Genomic DNA, 16,799 nt, shown 5'->3' on the forward strand with positions numbered 1-16,799 from the left:
ACATCAGTGGAAAAAATAATTTTGGGCCTCTCCTACTTTTGATGGAGCTTCATATTTTGGTGATGCATTCTTGTACCTATTGGTGAGACATTGGATTTCATATTGACCTATTTTCGCTATACTGTATTACAATAAAAGTAAGTTACTGTGACCTATATCTTTACCTTTGGCCTACATAAAACAGCTATTTCAGGCTTCATCTTTTAGAATACTAGGAAGACTACCAGTGGTACTTAAAATACTGAAACACCTCTGAAGCTTTGCGCACATGTTCACTTATCAGTTATATTCCATCATAGCATATCAAGGAGTTTTTTGCCCTTGCAGGTAGGTATTGATTCAGTCTGTGACTTTAAGCACTAGTCCGATGCCCATGACTAGTAATTTCACTGCCAGACTTGTACTAATTGTAATGAACTAGTTCGATTGGACTAGTGGCTCCTCATTCAATTAATATCGTTAAATGTTACATTTACAAGAGCGGTGCATTCTTTATGCGACTATTTCAGTCCGGATCATTATTTTTTTGAGAGCTTGTGTTCACGAAAGGATCCGGACTGCAATTTGGGTAAAAAATTGTAAACTGATTGTAAAGCAAAATGGCTGTATATTTAATTTGGACTAGTGATTAAATAGTCGGACTAGTAAAAGTTTGGAGTATACTAGTCAAAATGACTGGCAGGAAAAAAAATAGCATCACAGACTGCTGATTGTGATGTCATGTTTAATGTCATATTCTTACAAAGTAAAAGAAAATAATGTTTCGAAATGGAATAGTTTGTATCTGACCATCCATTCTTTGTAACATCTAAGTGTTGATCAAAATCAACAATGCTACATAAACACACCACACCATCAATATTGTGATTTCTTTATTCCATATATATAGATTTGGTGTATGCATGGACAATGTGATGTAGCAAGTTTGTCATGAAACCAAAAAGTAGCATACCATGAATTATTCATCAAAACATTCTTTAGAATAATTCATTTCACTCTGTATATTCTATGTGAGAAAAATCTTGGGTAATTTGTTTTAGATAACATGGTAAAATGTCAGTTGAATGTCTTTCAAGTTGAATGGGTTTGTATACAACGAGTGTTTTATTTACATAATCTTTGGTACTTGAAGTTGTATTTTACATGTCTGTTCGAATATTGTACTGAGAGTAGGTATGATATATTGACCCTTCAGGCTACGATCCCGTAGGGGGTGGGCAACATTTAGGAAACGTGTCAATACACCTCCCGCCATCTTTATGGCAGTGTAAACAACATCACAAGGACGATTGATGTTTTAGGGTGTTTTAAATGTCTATTATGCAATGATTATATTGTCCCTTGTCTGTCAGTAAGGTGATTTGTCATAACTGGTATCTGGGAGATATGAGAAACATTACTCACTGGTCATGCAGGGCCATTTTATGTCTCCATTGTAATGTCTGGTAATACGATCACCTTGACAACTAGTTCTGGGTAGATAAATTTATTAATTAATTTGACATTTTTTACTTGGTATTTCTCGTCTGAAGAATTGCTGAACATTCACTATCCTGCATTATCTGTAGTTATACCGGTAGTTGATATGTTTCATTCAAAATATTAGACAAAGTGCAAAATACAGGCATTGATTTAGGCAGCGTTTGTATGCAAGCTTTAGATAAGGAGATAAAATGTTATATTAATTATATCTTAGGCCAACTTTGGGTAATTTTGAGTAACTTAAGTGGTTAAAGGTATGAACAAATAGAAAAAATATCGATTAAGTGCCAATCATTTTGGCTTCTTTATGTGCAGTTATAAACAATATTATATTTACGACTTCTTCAAATAAATCAAATTGATCAAACAAATCAATAAAATTCGGCAGAAAGCTTATAGTGTTAAAATCCTATACCAAAGGCAAAATGGTGAATAAATGTAGTACCCGTTTCCTGTGGAATGGTGTGGCTAAGACTGTGGAATGGTGTGGCTAAGACTGTGGAATGGGGTGGCTAAGACTGTGGAATGGGGTGGCTAAGACTGTGGAATGGTGTGGCTAAGACTGTGGAATGGTGTGGCTAAAACTGGAATGGTGTGGATAAGACTGTGGAATGGTGTGGCTAAGACTGTGGAATGGTGTGGCTAAGACTGGAATGGTGTGGCTAAGACTGTGGAATGGTGTGGCTAAGACTGTGGAATGGTGTGGCTAAAACTGGAATGGTGTGGATAAGACTGTGGAATGGTGTGGCTAAGACTGTGGAATGGTGTGGCTAAGACTGTGGAATGGTGTGGATAAGACTGTGGAATGGTGTGGCTAAGACTGTGGAATGGTGTGGCGAAGACTGTGGAATGGTGTGGCTAAGACTGTGGAATGGTGTGGCTAAGACTGTGGAATGGTGTGGCTAAGACTGTGTGACATCAAATTGATAAGAACTTCAAATTCTTTACCTCAACAATCATATATGGTAGATGGAATGATCTGATGTCATGTCTTATCAAAAGGTCCTTTAAAATGAATTTCATGAGCCCCTATTGATCCGAGCATTATACAGTAAAACCCCGTTATATCGCCACCTTCTGTTTTCCTAGATTTTGGTGATATATCGAGTTTGGCGGTATATCTCTGGTGCCGTACTGAAACAGACTTTCTAGTCAGTCTGTGTACTGTAAGGCCACTTTGTATTTTGTAATAGGAATAGTTCCAAAATCAAAGTAAATTTTGATAGTAGTCTTTCAATAAATATGTCAGCTTTATGTGTTTAAAATATGAAATGTATGTTCAATTATATCTTTTGGTTTGAATTGTATAATTAACCTGATTGGCATCCAGGGGATTTTAGGGCAGGGTCAAATAGTTATCAAATTAACATGGAATTTCAAGAAACTTAATTATTCTGAAATCCCAGTTTTATCAAATATTTTCCATAATTTGACAATACATCTTATTGGGTTCTTTTAAATGGTTATATTGTGAATTCTTTGCATGGACTCCAATTTTTTTTATATTTGGGCAACATGCTTTTTTAGCCTTGTGTAAATTGCCTTTGAAAATTACTTTTAATCAGGTCTTACACCAAAAGTTTGAATTCCATAATATATTCCTGCGGTCATATGTGATTGAAGGAGCTGTGTTTTAGCCATGTTGATTCTGGATTATGCCCAGAAAGTGTTGCCAACACTTTTAATTTGATGCCATTAAAAGATGATTCTGATCAAAATGTAACAACTAATATCAATATAACATTGCTAGCAAATTTAAGTAAGTGATTCAATTGAAATTGAATCTTAATCATGAACATTTATACATATTCTCACCAACTTGTTTTTACAGTTCAGAGAAGCAGTAGAGAGGAAGACCCGTCGTAAAAGTTTTAACAACCCGGAGAACATCGAAAAGTAAGTCAACTAAAAAGACAATTTAATCACTCAAGGGAGACAAATCTTTCAACCTTCCATGGATTGAGTATGGGATTTATATGGTGACTCAATGAAGTTGGTAATGGGAGACAACTCCGGTATCCATATCTAACTCTATCAGTTAAGATGGTCTTTAACCTCAATGATTGCATCTTGTTAACCAGTACCTAACATGTTTACACAACTGGATGGTTTCTAGCTGAGAGCTTGTTATAAGAGAAAAAACAGATATGTTAATGATCATACATAATGATTCATATCCGAGAAATATATAGGTGCCTTTGACTTCTCCTTGGTTTGTATATTATGTTTCAAAAAGAGTTTGTATAGTCCTTGGCTTATGCATTCCGAAGGTCAAAGGCTCCCTAGCTTCATATCAAGAGCTTAATAATCCATTGCCACAGATTCTATGGGTTCTAATTTTGAGCTGTGGTGGCAGAGTTGTTGCATATGTTACCTCTAGCCTTCCACCTCTGAGTTCCAAGTTTGAACCTCACATAGAACTGTTTTCACCTGATACACTGGTACTTTCACTGTATTTCCTGAATCTGGCATACCCTTAAATAATCCTACCAATAATAGAATGTACCAGGTAAAACAAACTAACAAATTTTACTTTGCCCTGTCTACATTTGACAGACCTGAATTTGACTGACATCAGCCAAATGTTCAGAAAGTTGATGACATACAATCCCATGAAGAGCTTACAAACTGTTGATTATCTATGAGCCCAATCAAAAGCTTAGTTGTTCTAAGCTCAAAATACAGAGCTTATAGATCTTTGTTGATCCAAACTAAAGTTTACAGATTCTTGGTTTCTGAGCTCCATCAGGAACTCCCAGGGTAGTTAATAATGTCTATGTTAATCCTGATAGCTCACAGATCAGTTTTCAAACCCTATCAAGACCTCAAAGGCTTATATCTCACAAGTTTAGAGCTTGCAAACACTTACTACTTTAGCCTCTGAGGCCCTTTTGATGCTTATATCTGGGTCCAGTTTGTCTAGCCTATCAATGAATCATATTTCTTGGGCTTCAGAAATTTTATCACTTTAAGCTCCCTTGGCTCCTTAAAAGGTTCTGCAACAGCCCCACAAGGTCCTGAAGGCTTTAAAGTCAGAAACTTAGAGATCTCTTGCACCCAAAGCCTGATTGAGATCTTACAGAAACGTATGGGCTCTTAAACTCCTGAAATCCACCACTTAGAGACTTTTTGGCCTTTTCAATAGCCAAAATCTCCTTAAATTTCTACAAGAACATATAAATACCAGGTACCATGTTGCCACCTTTACCTTGTAACAGGGAATAGAGTGTATTGATTGAGTATGTTAGAAGCATACCATCTAGAAGTACATTGGAGTGAACATGGACTTACAGAAAGGATATGATATTTAGGTGGGGGATTAAAGATTTGACTTGGATCAACGGGCTGTCAGAATGTGATAAATTGAACATTTCATAGCATGTAGGATAGAGGGTCGTATGAATGTTAAAATATCTACATATAAATACAGGTATGCTACAGCAGGTATCCGTAATACCTAATATCTACAGGTATCTGTAATATGTCTGATCCACACCTAAGTCTATATCCTATTAGACACAGGTGGTCTAGTCTTTACTACAAACAGACCTTTATAGTGTGTCCGAAATTGGATTGATGTAGCAAAACCTAAATATTTATATAGTATACACTGTTAGTAGATAGAACAGATATACAAAATGTCAGATTGTAAATAGGCATTGGTAATGTATAATGATATCACCTACTATTGAATTATCATTAATGGACAGAAACATAATTCATTTAAGTTCTAAACAAAACAAAAGTAATTTCCAGTCTTAATTTTCGATCCTCAATGAAAGGTACTGTATATATTAGAATGAAGACTAAAATCAATATCCTAACATGTGTAAGAGTTTGTCCCCTGTCAGTCTTAGCTATTTGCTATTTGTCATTATTACTATTAATGAACTGTGTTGGTTAGCTTTTCTAAAAATACTAAATATTTCACCCTGAATTTTTCACATTAATTATAAATATGTTTTGGTGTTTGACATATTATTATTCTGGTAATGACTTTGGCTGCACATTGAAACTAGAATACATTAGAACAGTTACAGTAAAGCCTGCCTTATCAACCACCTGTATATAAAGATCACCTGCTTAATAAGACCACTTTATTGAGGCTTCAAATGCATGGCCAATGGCCAATGCACTTGGACCTATGTACAAGACCACATGGCTATTTGGTGGTCTTTATAGACAGGTTTAACTGCATGTACATTACAGAACTGTATTTCTGAACTCTGTGAATATAGACTATATGAGAGAGACAGGTATAGTATTATAGAACCTGGTATACAGAACACCTATATACAAAGGGCACATCTTTATAAAGGACATTTTGCTATGTCCCTTCTATGTCTGTTATAGACAGGTTGACTACTTTATACAACTAAATAGCTGGACTCTGATAGAGATAGGCACAGACAGTAAAACTTGCTATAATAGACACCTGTCTATAAAGGATACTGACCAAAGTTACTTATCTAACCAATAGAATGTGTGTATTGTTGTGTGTATTTAACTTACAGTATGGAATGGTCAGTTCTGACCACTGCTATTGTATCTATGTTATTGTTGGCTTAGAGTGGTCAATATTGTTTGGCTTACAGCGTTATCTGTAAATGGACATTTTGTAAAGTTTGATGATTAGCACTCTTATATCTTGTGTCAATGTTTAATGTCCACTTAAAACTATTATAGCTTAAGTAAATAAACGGGAAATGAAATATTCTTTTATAATTTCTAGTTCTTAAGATTATAAGTATTATTTACAAATGTATAAAAAGGACTGTCAGCTGGGGAGGCTTTAAAAGTTTATTTAAGTAATACATTATGAAGTAGTTGAGATGTTAATTATTTTACAGTTATTACTATAAATTGGGAGGGTTGATAAAAAGGCCGATACCTGTTCTGGTGGTAGGCTTACAAGTGTGGAGCATATGCCTGTATAGTCGTTAACAGGTATCAAGTGTTCTACTTACCTGGCTTTGACGACAGATGGGATGTACCAATGTTACCATGGTACAGACCCCAATCAGCTGTTCATCTGAAAAGCCTACTTCTGATTCTAAATTGTGCTTTCTTGTGAAATTCTTTCATCGTTTCGAGAGAGTATAAAGGTGAAACTAAGCACTGTTTTAGTACTCTGAAAACTTATGGAATGCTCTTGAGAGTGGAGTATCAATATCTACGTACTGTTTGCTGTTCGGTGTTGTATTATATAATTGTAATTGATTACTTTGCATGCTGAATAAACCACACATAAAGAAAATGTTCTGAGGCGAGAAATAGTAAGTGCGTAAGTGATTCAGCATTCAGCGGCTCTACAAAGGGGTATTTGTCCACAAGGATGTAGCCGCGTTGGTTGTTGATATTATATACAACTATAATTGGTAATTGATCCTAATCAGGACATCAGATTTAGAAAGTGCAATGTATGGACATAATGTGGAATTTCCTGTACGAGTTCAGAGTGTATAGATACTCGAATTACTCAGCATGGCCCAGAGGAGCTCTTGCCAAATAAGACATCTCAATGCTGTTGAACCTTACCTGGCGTTTTATAGAAGTCATGACTACAGTGGAAAGGCTGTGAATTGAAGGGATTGTACAGAAGTGTTGAAGTGAGGGGATATAAACGTAACAAAATAGGAACATTTCTATAGATTTGTGTGTTTATTGGGGAGGTGAAGCGACCTGTGTAATTCTGTAGTAATTATATTGTGTCAACTTCAATTCAGTCCAGCATACTCTGTGATGTAAATTGTATATGTATTTGGCGTAAAAGTTTTGTCAATACGTTGGAATGTTACGTTGAAACTTGTGGAATTTAATTAATATTTATTGGAGATTCATTTAGTAATATTTGACATCAAACATATGGAGAGTTCAACGTCACCAGTAATTAGATATTTTATCAGTAAAACAAAAACTTTGAGGTCAATAAGTATCGGAAATTGATCAGTGTAAGCCTTTTATTGATTGATCGTGGAGTTAGGGTTCTAAGGGCGACTTTAGTTCTCATACATACCACAGACCACCAACATGTATAAGACAGGAAAAAACAAGGCCCAGTCTGAGTACGGAGCTCCTCGAACAAGCATTAGCCGCACAAGTGGCATCAATAGGCTTAAGACAGCGCCACAGAATGGTGGCACAAATCAAAGTATGGCTGCAAATGTGGACAACCCTGGGGTGGAAGATAGTGCGGATATAAATGATAGGACAGAAGAAAGAGGCAATGAGAGGAGAGTGAAGACGATGTCATCAGCTTGGTCTGATGATGAGGACAGTCTCCAGTAAGTATCGGGATAATTATAATACTAACCTTAATAGATGAGATTTAGGGTAACTCTTAATTGTTTATATCTGTACATGGGAGATGGAAAATAAATGTAGGATATAACAGGATTGGTATACAATTGTATACATAATTATTGGTAGGAAATGGGACATTTAGGCCAATTTAACGTAAAATATTTTCATATTTCAGGCAATTTAAGTTAATTTATTTTTTTTTATCTTTTTTGAATACAATAATTTTCACCTAAAACATATATCATTGTCTTTTTCAATGAGTTTCTACCAGCCTCCACATGTCTACCCAACACTAGTGTCTCCTTTATGTGTCTTCTCTTCACTTGGATGTGTTACATATATGTACAGCTATGTGTAATAACTATAGTTATGTGTCTATTGACTACTCAATACATAGTGTCTACCTCCATCTGTCTTCATTGTTCGTAAATACCTATTTGTGTGTTTATTTCCATAAATCTAGTCTACCCAAATTTGAATTTCCATCTCCTTTATTCTTTGATTTTGCATAGTCAAGTGGTGGCAGATTGGTTGAATATCTTAAATTTGATCACTAGCCCTCCACCTCCAGTTGCAATAATTAAATCCTCATCGGTTTCTAGGAAATAGTTTTGGCAAGTTCAACTGAGATTCTAGTTGAAAAAAATTAGGATTATAGAGCACAAATAGCAACTTGCTACTATAATATTTATAAGGAATGCAATTTGAGGGAATTGGTTCAATTTTGTTTAAAAACCTGTATGTTTTTTTTGTTTGAAAATGAATGTAGCTGATGTTGCAAGATTAAAAAAATTCTTTAGTCTCTGTTTTCTTATTAGTCTTTTGTCACTTTGACAACTTACAATGAAATTTGGTTAATTTGCACTTCTGTGATCTACATTCATAAGGCAGTATAAAGGAAAGTGCACTTAACTTTGATTACATTGTTTAAATCTGCTTTCAAGATCTGTTGTTGACATATATAAGGCGGATTTGTTAAGATGCGAGAAAGGTTTGAATTGTAAAAAAGTTGCAAGCTTGGGAGGAGAAGTTTAAAAGAAAAGAAAAAACTTCAAGGGAATTAACTCTTACAGCCTTGAATGGAACTATTTATTACTCAAAAATCTATGGTATGTGCCAATGCAATGTTCATTTTCTATTAAATCTAAATATTTTACATAGACCCTTTAATTGGTGCACTATGTAGAAACAGTGACAAATTCTAATTAATATTCAATAATAGCTTTATAGCCAATGAATACTACGCCAGACCTACAGACGACAGGGCCTACTGGGTTATATCAGACCCTTATAATTACCTAATGGCCGTTAGTAGGGTTAATGTTCCGTTCATCATATCAGGATTAAATAGAAAATTTTGATGCTCTCCGCCTTGTATTTTTGTCACAGTTTAGTGTATATTTATACACATCAAACTATAAAAACCTCATAAAGTCAGTGATACAAAATCTAATGGATTTTCTGTAATGCTTACCAGTGAATGTGGATGATGAACGACCTGTATGTATATGGGGTTTTAATGGAACTTTTATTCCAAGTTTACTGCATATAGATTCAGTAACAAATGTAAGTCTTTAATACACAATGAAAATTGTGATAAATGCACATACTATCTATTGCATACAAAAACCTTTCCTTGTGTGGTCTTGGGGGACATTTTGTATTGTACTCTCTGGATTATCTGTTGATCTTTTAAAATTTCCTTTGGTTACAGTCTTCTATTACATATCCAACTTGAATTGCTAGAGTGAAAGTACAATGATGCTTTTTATATTCAAGGTTATAAAATTAAAAAAAAAACCATTGGCCAAATTTGGCTACATACTTCAATTTGTCTTGCAAAACATTTACAAATGCGCATGAGAGTTCAGAAATACAAATCTTTCTGTTGTTAATTCAAAGTTATGTGTTGATATATTGCATTTATCTTGTATAACTAATAGAAATTACCTTTACCTTCTCTGAAGTACTTAAAATTCAGAATGCTGTATTTCTCACATACAGAACTCGATCATCTTGCAATTGGATGTTCAGTTCAAAACATATAAGGCCTACCAGTAACAAATATTTTGTGGCTATCTGAACAGATGCCACAAGCTATTCCTGCCCATTCCTTTCCATGTATGACAATAATCTTAGTAGTTTTTGGTTTTACATTGCCATTTATTAACAATTTTGAAGACAACCTCTGCTGTATACCAGTGTTGCACGTTGTCAGTGAATATGTCTTGTGATAGCGGAACTTTTGTCCACTTTGTAGTGCTGCATCTCTGAAGCTGCCAAAGATCCTGAACAGCACACCCTACCTGATATATTGATAATTCCTATGTTAAGTGAATCTCAGAAACATTAAAAGTTTCTAGTGGAAAGTATTATTGGATATAAGGGAAAGCCTAGTAACTGGATTTTCTTTCTGTTATTCAGCTATATAGGTATTAAATTATCTTAAGATCTCTGCACGGTTATGATGTATGATAGTTCTGGCCCACAATATCAACAATACTTGTGAACACAAAATGACTCCCTCATTTAAGTTGGAGGGATAGTAAAGAAATAAAAATATATCAATTGAGATATTCAGCACCGCTGGAAACATAATATTAGAGGAGCGGGGTGTCAATGATATATATGTAGTGATTTATTTCGTATACTTTACAGTTGTCTGCTGTTCATGTGCTGTTTAAGTTTTCATTTCTCAATACCTATTGAATTATTTAGAAATAGGGAGGCTGATTTTAAAATAAATTATAGGTTTGTAGTGGGAGCTTTAAATCTTCAGGGGATAAAATAGAGAAAACATGAAATTGGACAATATTGGATCTGGTCCATTTTAACTGTCAACAAAAAGTCAGAATGAAATGCATTTATCTCAATATCACCTTTGGAAATTTATATCTATGAATCGATCAACAGAAATTCTTTTCATATTTCATCATTTGCAATTGACTGGCAGAGCCAATCATAAAGAGATGTCTATGTATTATTGTTCCTCTATGTTATTGTATGCACATGGAAATTATCTTTATATTGTTTATTTCAAATTGTTCGGAAAAGTCCATAAACCGATAGTCTGCAACTTTAATAGGTTTGACTCCTATTAACTTCTGTGATAACAAAAATGGTATAAACTTTTATACGCCCTGATAAATGCTGAAATTAAGTGAGGATATGATCTTGGTTTGATTCTTGACAGAGGCAATATTTTGAATGTAATATGGTATGCTCTATATTTAAAGTTATATGTGCCGTTACTGGCCGAAAATTTGGACATTGTTATTTTTTCTTCAATCATCTATTTAAAACCATAAGTTTTAATGAATAAAGCTGTGAAAATCATTCAAATGGACAGACAAACATATATAATGCCTTATAAACGTTAGTTTGAACACATAGGTTATGCACTGTGAAATTCTTGTTTTTTACGCCTTATACAGGTTTAGATGGAGACATACCTTCAGAAATCACTTTACAATTACTAATAATACTGTAAAAATGTGCAATGAAATTGTGGACAACAATATGGCTTCATGGTCTGACCGTATGAACTCATTTCACTACACTGAAGATGTTGATATAATGATTTTTGGCAGTACTGCCAAAAATCATTTTCAGCTCTCTTTTATACATGTAAAACTAAAACCGATACATTGAAAGTATTGTAATTCTCAAAATGTTGGTAACTTTTGGAGTTGAATAACATATTAAAAGCTCTTCTTGATTCGTGACTATGAAAAATACGGCACATATAACTTTAATACACTAACGTATTACCACTATAGCTCTACATATGGGTTATGAGCTTGAAACCCACTGGCAGATGCCAAGTACTTGACTATAGGGTTTTTTCCTGGGTACTCTGACTTTCCTTCACCTCTGAAATCTGGCACAGCCTTAAATGACTGACTAATAGGATGTAAAACAAATTCAAACTTAGAAAAACATCTATTTAGGCATTGAGAGGAATTGGTGAAAGCATATCAGTAATACCCCTAGAGTGCGACCCTGTTATAGCTTACTACTTGGCTCATCAGCATGATTGGTTGATAACAAGACTTAGTGGAATATTTAGTAAGTCAGAAGTCGTATGTTGGGTCCAAAGCAGAAGGGAGTGATTGATATCAAATTAGTATTCTGTTGTGTTTCATATAATAAATGACAAAGTTATCATAATAATAACACTTGTCTGGCGGATCATTTAAATATCTCGTATCAAGGCTCAGGTTCTCATGCCCTTTTATCATCTTTTGATAAAAGGATCATCTATCTCAATAAGTTTTGATAACTGGAAATAAATTAAATTCAAGTTTGATAAATGATTGGTGACAGTTTTCAAAACCTTGTAGCCCTGGAGTTAAAGTGTGCACCTCCCAGGCAGTGTAACGTCAATGGTAATATCGTCTGTAGTGAAACCTAATTCCACGCCAGTTTCACTGTTTGTTCAGCTGAAGAGTTTATAATCTGTTTTGTTATAGCTGTGGTCAGAGGTCGTGTGTTGCCAGGTGTCCCGCCATTTATCAGTATTTTGGTACTGCTAGTACCAATGGATCTATAGACACAGAAACCCGGCTGTCCGACACCACCATTTGTTGTTTTCATTGATTTTTTCCCCGCCACAAATAAATACCTTTAATATATACCCATTATCATTTGATAGCCGCGAACAAATAGTCTAAATATGTACACTTCACAAATAAATGTGGCACAGTTCTGTGATGTTTTCTCGTGGAATTGAGATATATGTGAAGGGTGACGGTTTCGAAGCTTTGTCATTGATTAGTCGGGAGGGACGCCCAGCATGCAGTACCTGCAGTGTTGTAGACGCATTAACAGACGTGATAGTTTGCACTACGGATTAGTTCTCTGCCGTTATGGTAAACTGTAGGCCAGGGGTCCTGTGTCAGTGGAATACCTCAAACTTATTACCATATTGTATATTAACAGCTAATGAGAGTGGTATAGTAACAGTGACTTGCCTCACGTATTCGAGGTCGGGTGTATCTACCCGTTAAAGCTGCAGCAACATGTCTGTGAAGATGGCTGAGGACAGGTAAGCCATTATATACATGTTGGTTAATTCATAAGACATGGTTGTCAGGCACTTAATTACCATGACAACAGATCTGACACCCCTTCTTATAGTGATTAAAATTTAGCTGATTCTTTAATGATTAAGATTTGACTTGTGTAGTTAGATATAAAAGTGGCGGCTACTCAAGTTTGAAGTTATTGATAAAGATGTATTGACTTTATCCCTTTGGTTAATTCTTCATAATCTGATTATAGATTAATGACATCAAAATCGTTTGCTGATGTGTTATCAAGTACAAAAAGACAATAATGTTGTCTTTTTGCGATCACTGATTATTCTGATCCTTCCGGTCACAGCACTCCCTAATTGTTTTAAATGAATCAACGGTTACTTGGACAAAATCACTGATAGTAAAACAATATGTTAATTCAATTCAAATTTTTGTTCTAAGTTTGAAATTTTGTAAAAAGAAATTAAGTCTGTACTAGATTGGTATTAAAGTGAGGCTATGGTTATGGATATGGATGGCTATTCCCTCGAGCCCCCCCCCTATAAATCTTACTGACCCTTTATGGCTATGGATATGGATGGATTTGGATGGCTATTCCCTTGCACCCCCCCCCCCTATAAATCTTACTGACCCTTTATGGCTATGGATATGGATGGATTTGGATGGCTATTCCCTTGACACCCCCCCCCCCCCCTATAAATCTTACTGACCCTTTATGGCTATGGATATGGATGGATTTGGATGGCTATTCCCTCGTACCCCCCCCCCCCCCCCCCCCTATAAATCTTACTGACCCTTTATGGCTATGGCTATGGATGGATTTGGATGGCTATTCCCTCGACACCCCCCCCCCCCCCCCTATAAATCTTACTGACCCTTTATGGCTATGGATATGGATGGATTTGGATGGCTATTCCCACCCCCCCCCCCCCTATAAATCTTACTGACCCTTTATCATGGCTATGGATATGGATGATTTGGATGGCTATTCCCTTGACACCCCCCCCCCCCCTATAAATCTTACTGACCCTTTATGGCTATGGATATGGATGGATTTGGATGGCTATTCCCTCCCCCCCCCCCCTATAAATCTTACTGACCCTTTATGGCTATGGATATGGATGGATTTGGATGGCTATTCCCTCCCCCCCCCCCCCTATAAACTCTACTGACCCTTTATGGCTATGGATATGGATGGATTTGGATGGCTATTCCCTCCCCCCCCCCCCTATAAATCTTACTGACCCTTTATGGCTATGGTTATGGATGGATTTGGATGGCTATTCCCTCGCCCCCCCCCCCCCCCCCCTCCCCCCCCTATAAATCTTACTGACCCTTTATGGCTATGGATATGGATGGATTTGGATGGCTATTCCCTCCCCCCCCCCCTATAATCTTACTGACCCTTAGGCTATGATATGGAGGATTGGATGGCTATCCCCCCCCCCCCCCCCCCCTATAAATCTTACTGACCCTTTATGGCTATGGATATGGATGGATTTGGATGGCTATTCCCTTCCCCCCCCCCCCCCCCCCTCCCCCCCCCCCCCCCCCCCCCCCTATAAATCTTACTGACCCTTTATGGCTATGGCTATGGATGGATTTGGATGGCTATTCCCTCCCCCCCCCCCCCCCCCCCCTCCCCCCCTCCCCCCCTATAAATCTTACTGACCCTTTATGGCTATGGATATGGATGGATTTGGATGGCTATTCCCTTGCCCCCCCCCCCCCCTATAAATCTTACTGACCCTTTATGGCTATGGATATGGATGGATTTGGATGGCTATTCCCTCACCCCCCCCCCCCTATAAATCTTACTGACCCTTTATGGCTATGGCTATGGATGGATTTGGATGGCTATTCCCTCGCCCCCCCCCCCCCCCCCCCCCATCTTCCCCCCCCCCCCCCTATAAATCTTACTGACCCTTTATGGCTATGGATATGGATGGATTTGGATGGCTATTCCCTTGCCCCCCCCCCCCCCTATAAATCTTACTGACCCTTTATGGCTATGGATATGGATGGATTTGGATGGCTATTCCCTCCCCCCCCCTATAAATCTTACTGACCCTTTATGGCTATGGTTATGGATGGATTTGGATGGCTATTCCCTCCCCCCCCCCCCCCCCCCCCCCCTCCCCCCCCCCCCCCCCCCCCCCCCCCTATAAATCTTACTGACCCTTTATGGCTATGGATATGGATGGATTTGGATGGCTATTCCCTTGCCCCCCCCCCCCCCTATAAATCTTACTGACCCTTTATGGCTATGGCTATGGATGGATTTGGATGGCTATTCCCTCCCCCCCCCCTACCCCCCCCCCCCCCCCCCCCCCCCTATAAATCTTACTGACCCTTTATGGCTATGGATATGGATGGATTTGGATGGCTATTCCCTCCCCCCCCCCCCTATAAATCTTACTGACCCTTTATGGCTATGGATATGGATGGATTTGGATGGCTATTCCCTGCCCCCCCCCCCCCCCTATAAATCTTACTGACCCTTTATGGCTATGGATATGGATGGATTTGGATGGCTATTCCCTCCCCCCCCCTATAAATCTTACTGACCCTTTATGGCTATGGATATGGATGGATTTGGATGGCTATTCCCTTGACCCCCCCCTATAAATCTTACTGACCCTTTATGGCTATGGATATGGATGGATTTGGATGGCTATTCCCTTGACACCCCCCCCCCCCCCTATAAATCTTACTGACCCTTTATGGCTATGGCTATGGATGGATTTGGATGGCTATTCCCTCCCCCCCCCCCTATAAATCTTACTGACCCTTTATGGCTATGGATATGGATGGATTTGGATGGCCTATTCCCCCCCCCCCCCCTATAAATCTTACTGACCCTTTATGGCTATGGATATGGATGGATTTGGATGGCTATTCCCTCGACACCCCCCTATAAATCTTACTGACCCTTTATGGCTATGGATATGGATGGATTTGGATGGCTATTCCCTTGACACCCCCCTATAAATCTTACTGACCCTTTATGGCTATGGATATGGATGGATTTGGATGGCTATTCCCTTGACACCCCCCTATAAATCTTACTGACCCTTTATGGCTATGGCTATGGATGGATTTGGATGGCTATTCCCTGACCCCCCCCCCCCCCTATAAATCTTACTGACCCTTTATGGCTATGGTATGGATGGATTTGGATGGCTATTCCCCCCCCCTATAAATCTTACTGACCCTTTATTGGCTATGGATATGGATGGATTTGGATGGCTATTCCCTCGCCCCCCCTATAAATTTTACTGACCCTCTTTGCCTTTATAAGGGGTCAGTAACATGACTACATAATCAGAGATTACATTATTAGTTAGCATAGAAAGAAGAAGCCAAGAAAATCAAAGCAAATACCATGGGCCTCATTGGTATAATGGTCAAAATTTTCCAACATATTACTACTTGAGCCCTCCATCACAAGATTTAGAGTTTAAATCCCAAGTTGAGGGAGGGGCTTGTTGCCAGGTAATATACATGTACTACTTTTGGTTGGTGGTTTTTCTGCAGGGTACTCTGGCTTTCCATCACATCTTAAATGACCTTGACTTTTAATAGGACCAATGCATAAACAAACAAACCAAGAAATATCTATAATTGTATCAAAGCTTACATTTATAGATATTTCAATAAATCATTATGTGTAAATATATATACAGTGGATATTAAATCGGTGTTTCCCAACTGGTTCTAAGTCACTACCGGTATGGGTGATACAAATCAATTTAATTGTCAAATACATATTGAATCAATGATAAAATCCTAACTTTCCAATCATCACCATGATGATTGATATATATGCACACACGAACTGCATTAAAGATCATGATTTAGCCCTATCATACACAGGGTCTAGCAGTCAGTATATGACACCGATTGGATTTCTGGTTGGTAATTGATTACAATAAGAGATAATCAGTCTGTCTGTCTCTGATCAGGTTACATCCT

General features: G+C 37.5%; 1 protein-coding gene across 6 annotated transcripts in view; it reads left to right on the forward strand.

Moving 5' to 3' along the window:
* LOC138323759 (cilia- and flagella-associated protein 337-like) overlaps window positions 1–16,799 on the forward strand; it is a 70,174-nt gene that overhangs the window by 12,403 nt on the left and 40,972 nt on the right. For 3 of the 6 annotated variants that reach the window (XM_069268585.1, XM_069268584.1, XM_069268583.1), the window contains one exon: window positions 3,314–3,378. In XM_069268585.1, coding sequence (XP_069124686.1) covers window positions 3,314–3,378 — 65 coding nt within the window. Of the gene's footprint in view, window positions 1–3,313; window positions 3,379–6,625; window positions 7,767–12,481; window positions 12,833–16,799 lie in introns of those variants that run through there. The other 3 variants (XM_069268586.1, XM_069268582.1, XM_069268588.1) reach the window with 3 other exon arrangements.

The sequence above is a fragment of the Argopecten irradians genome, chromosome 5, assembly GCF_041381155.1.
Source record: "Argopecten irradians isolate NY chromosome 5, Ai_NY, whole genome shotgun sequence".
In the NCBI taxonomy this organism is placed as follows: Eukaryota; Metazoa; Mollusca; class Bivalvia; order Pectinida; family Pectinidae; genus Argopecten; species Argopecten irradians.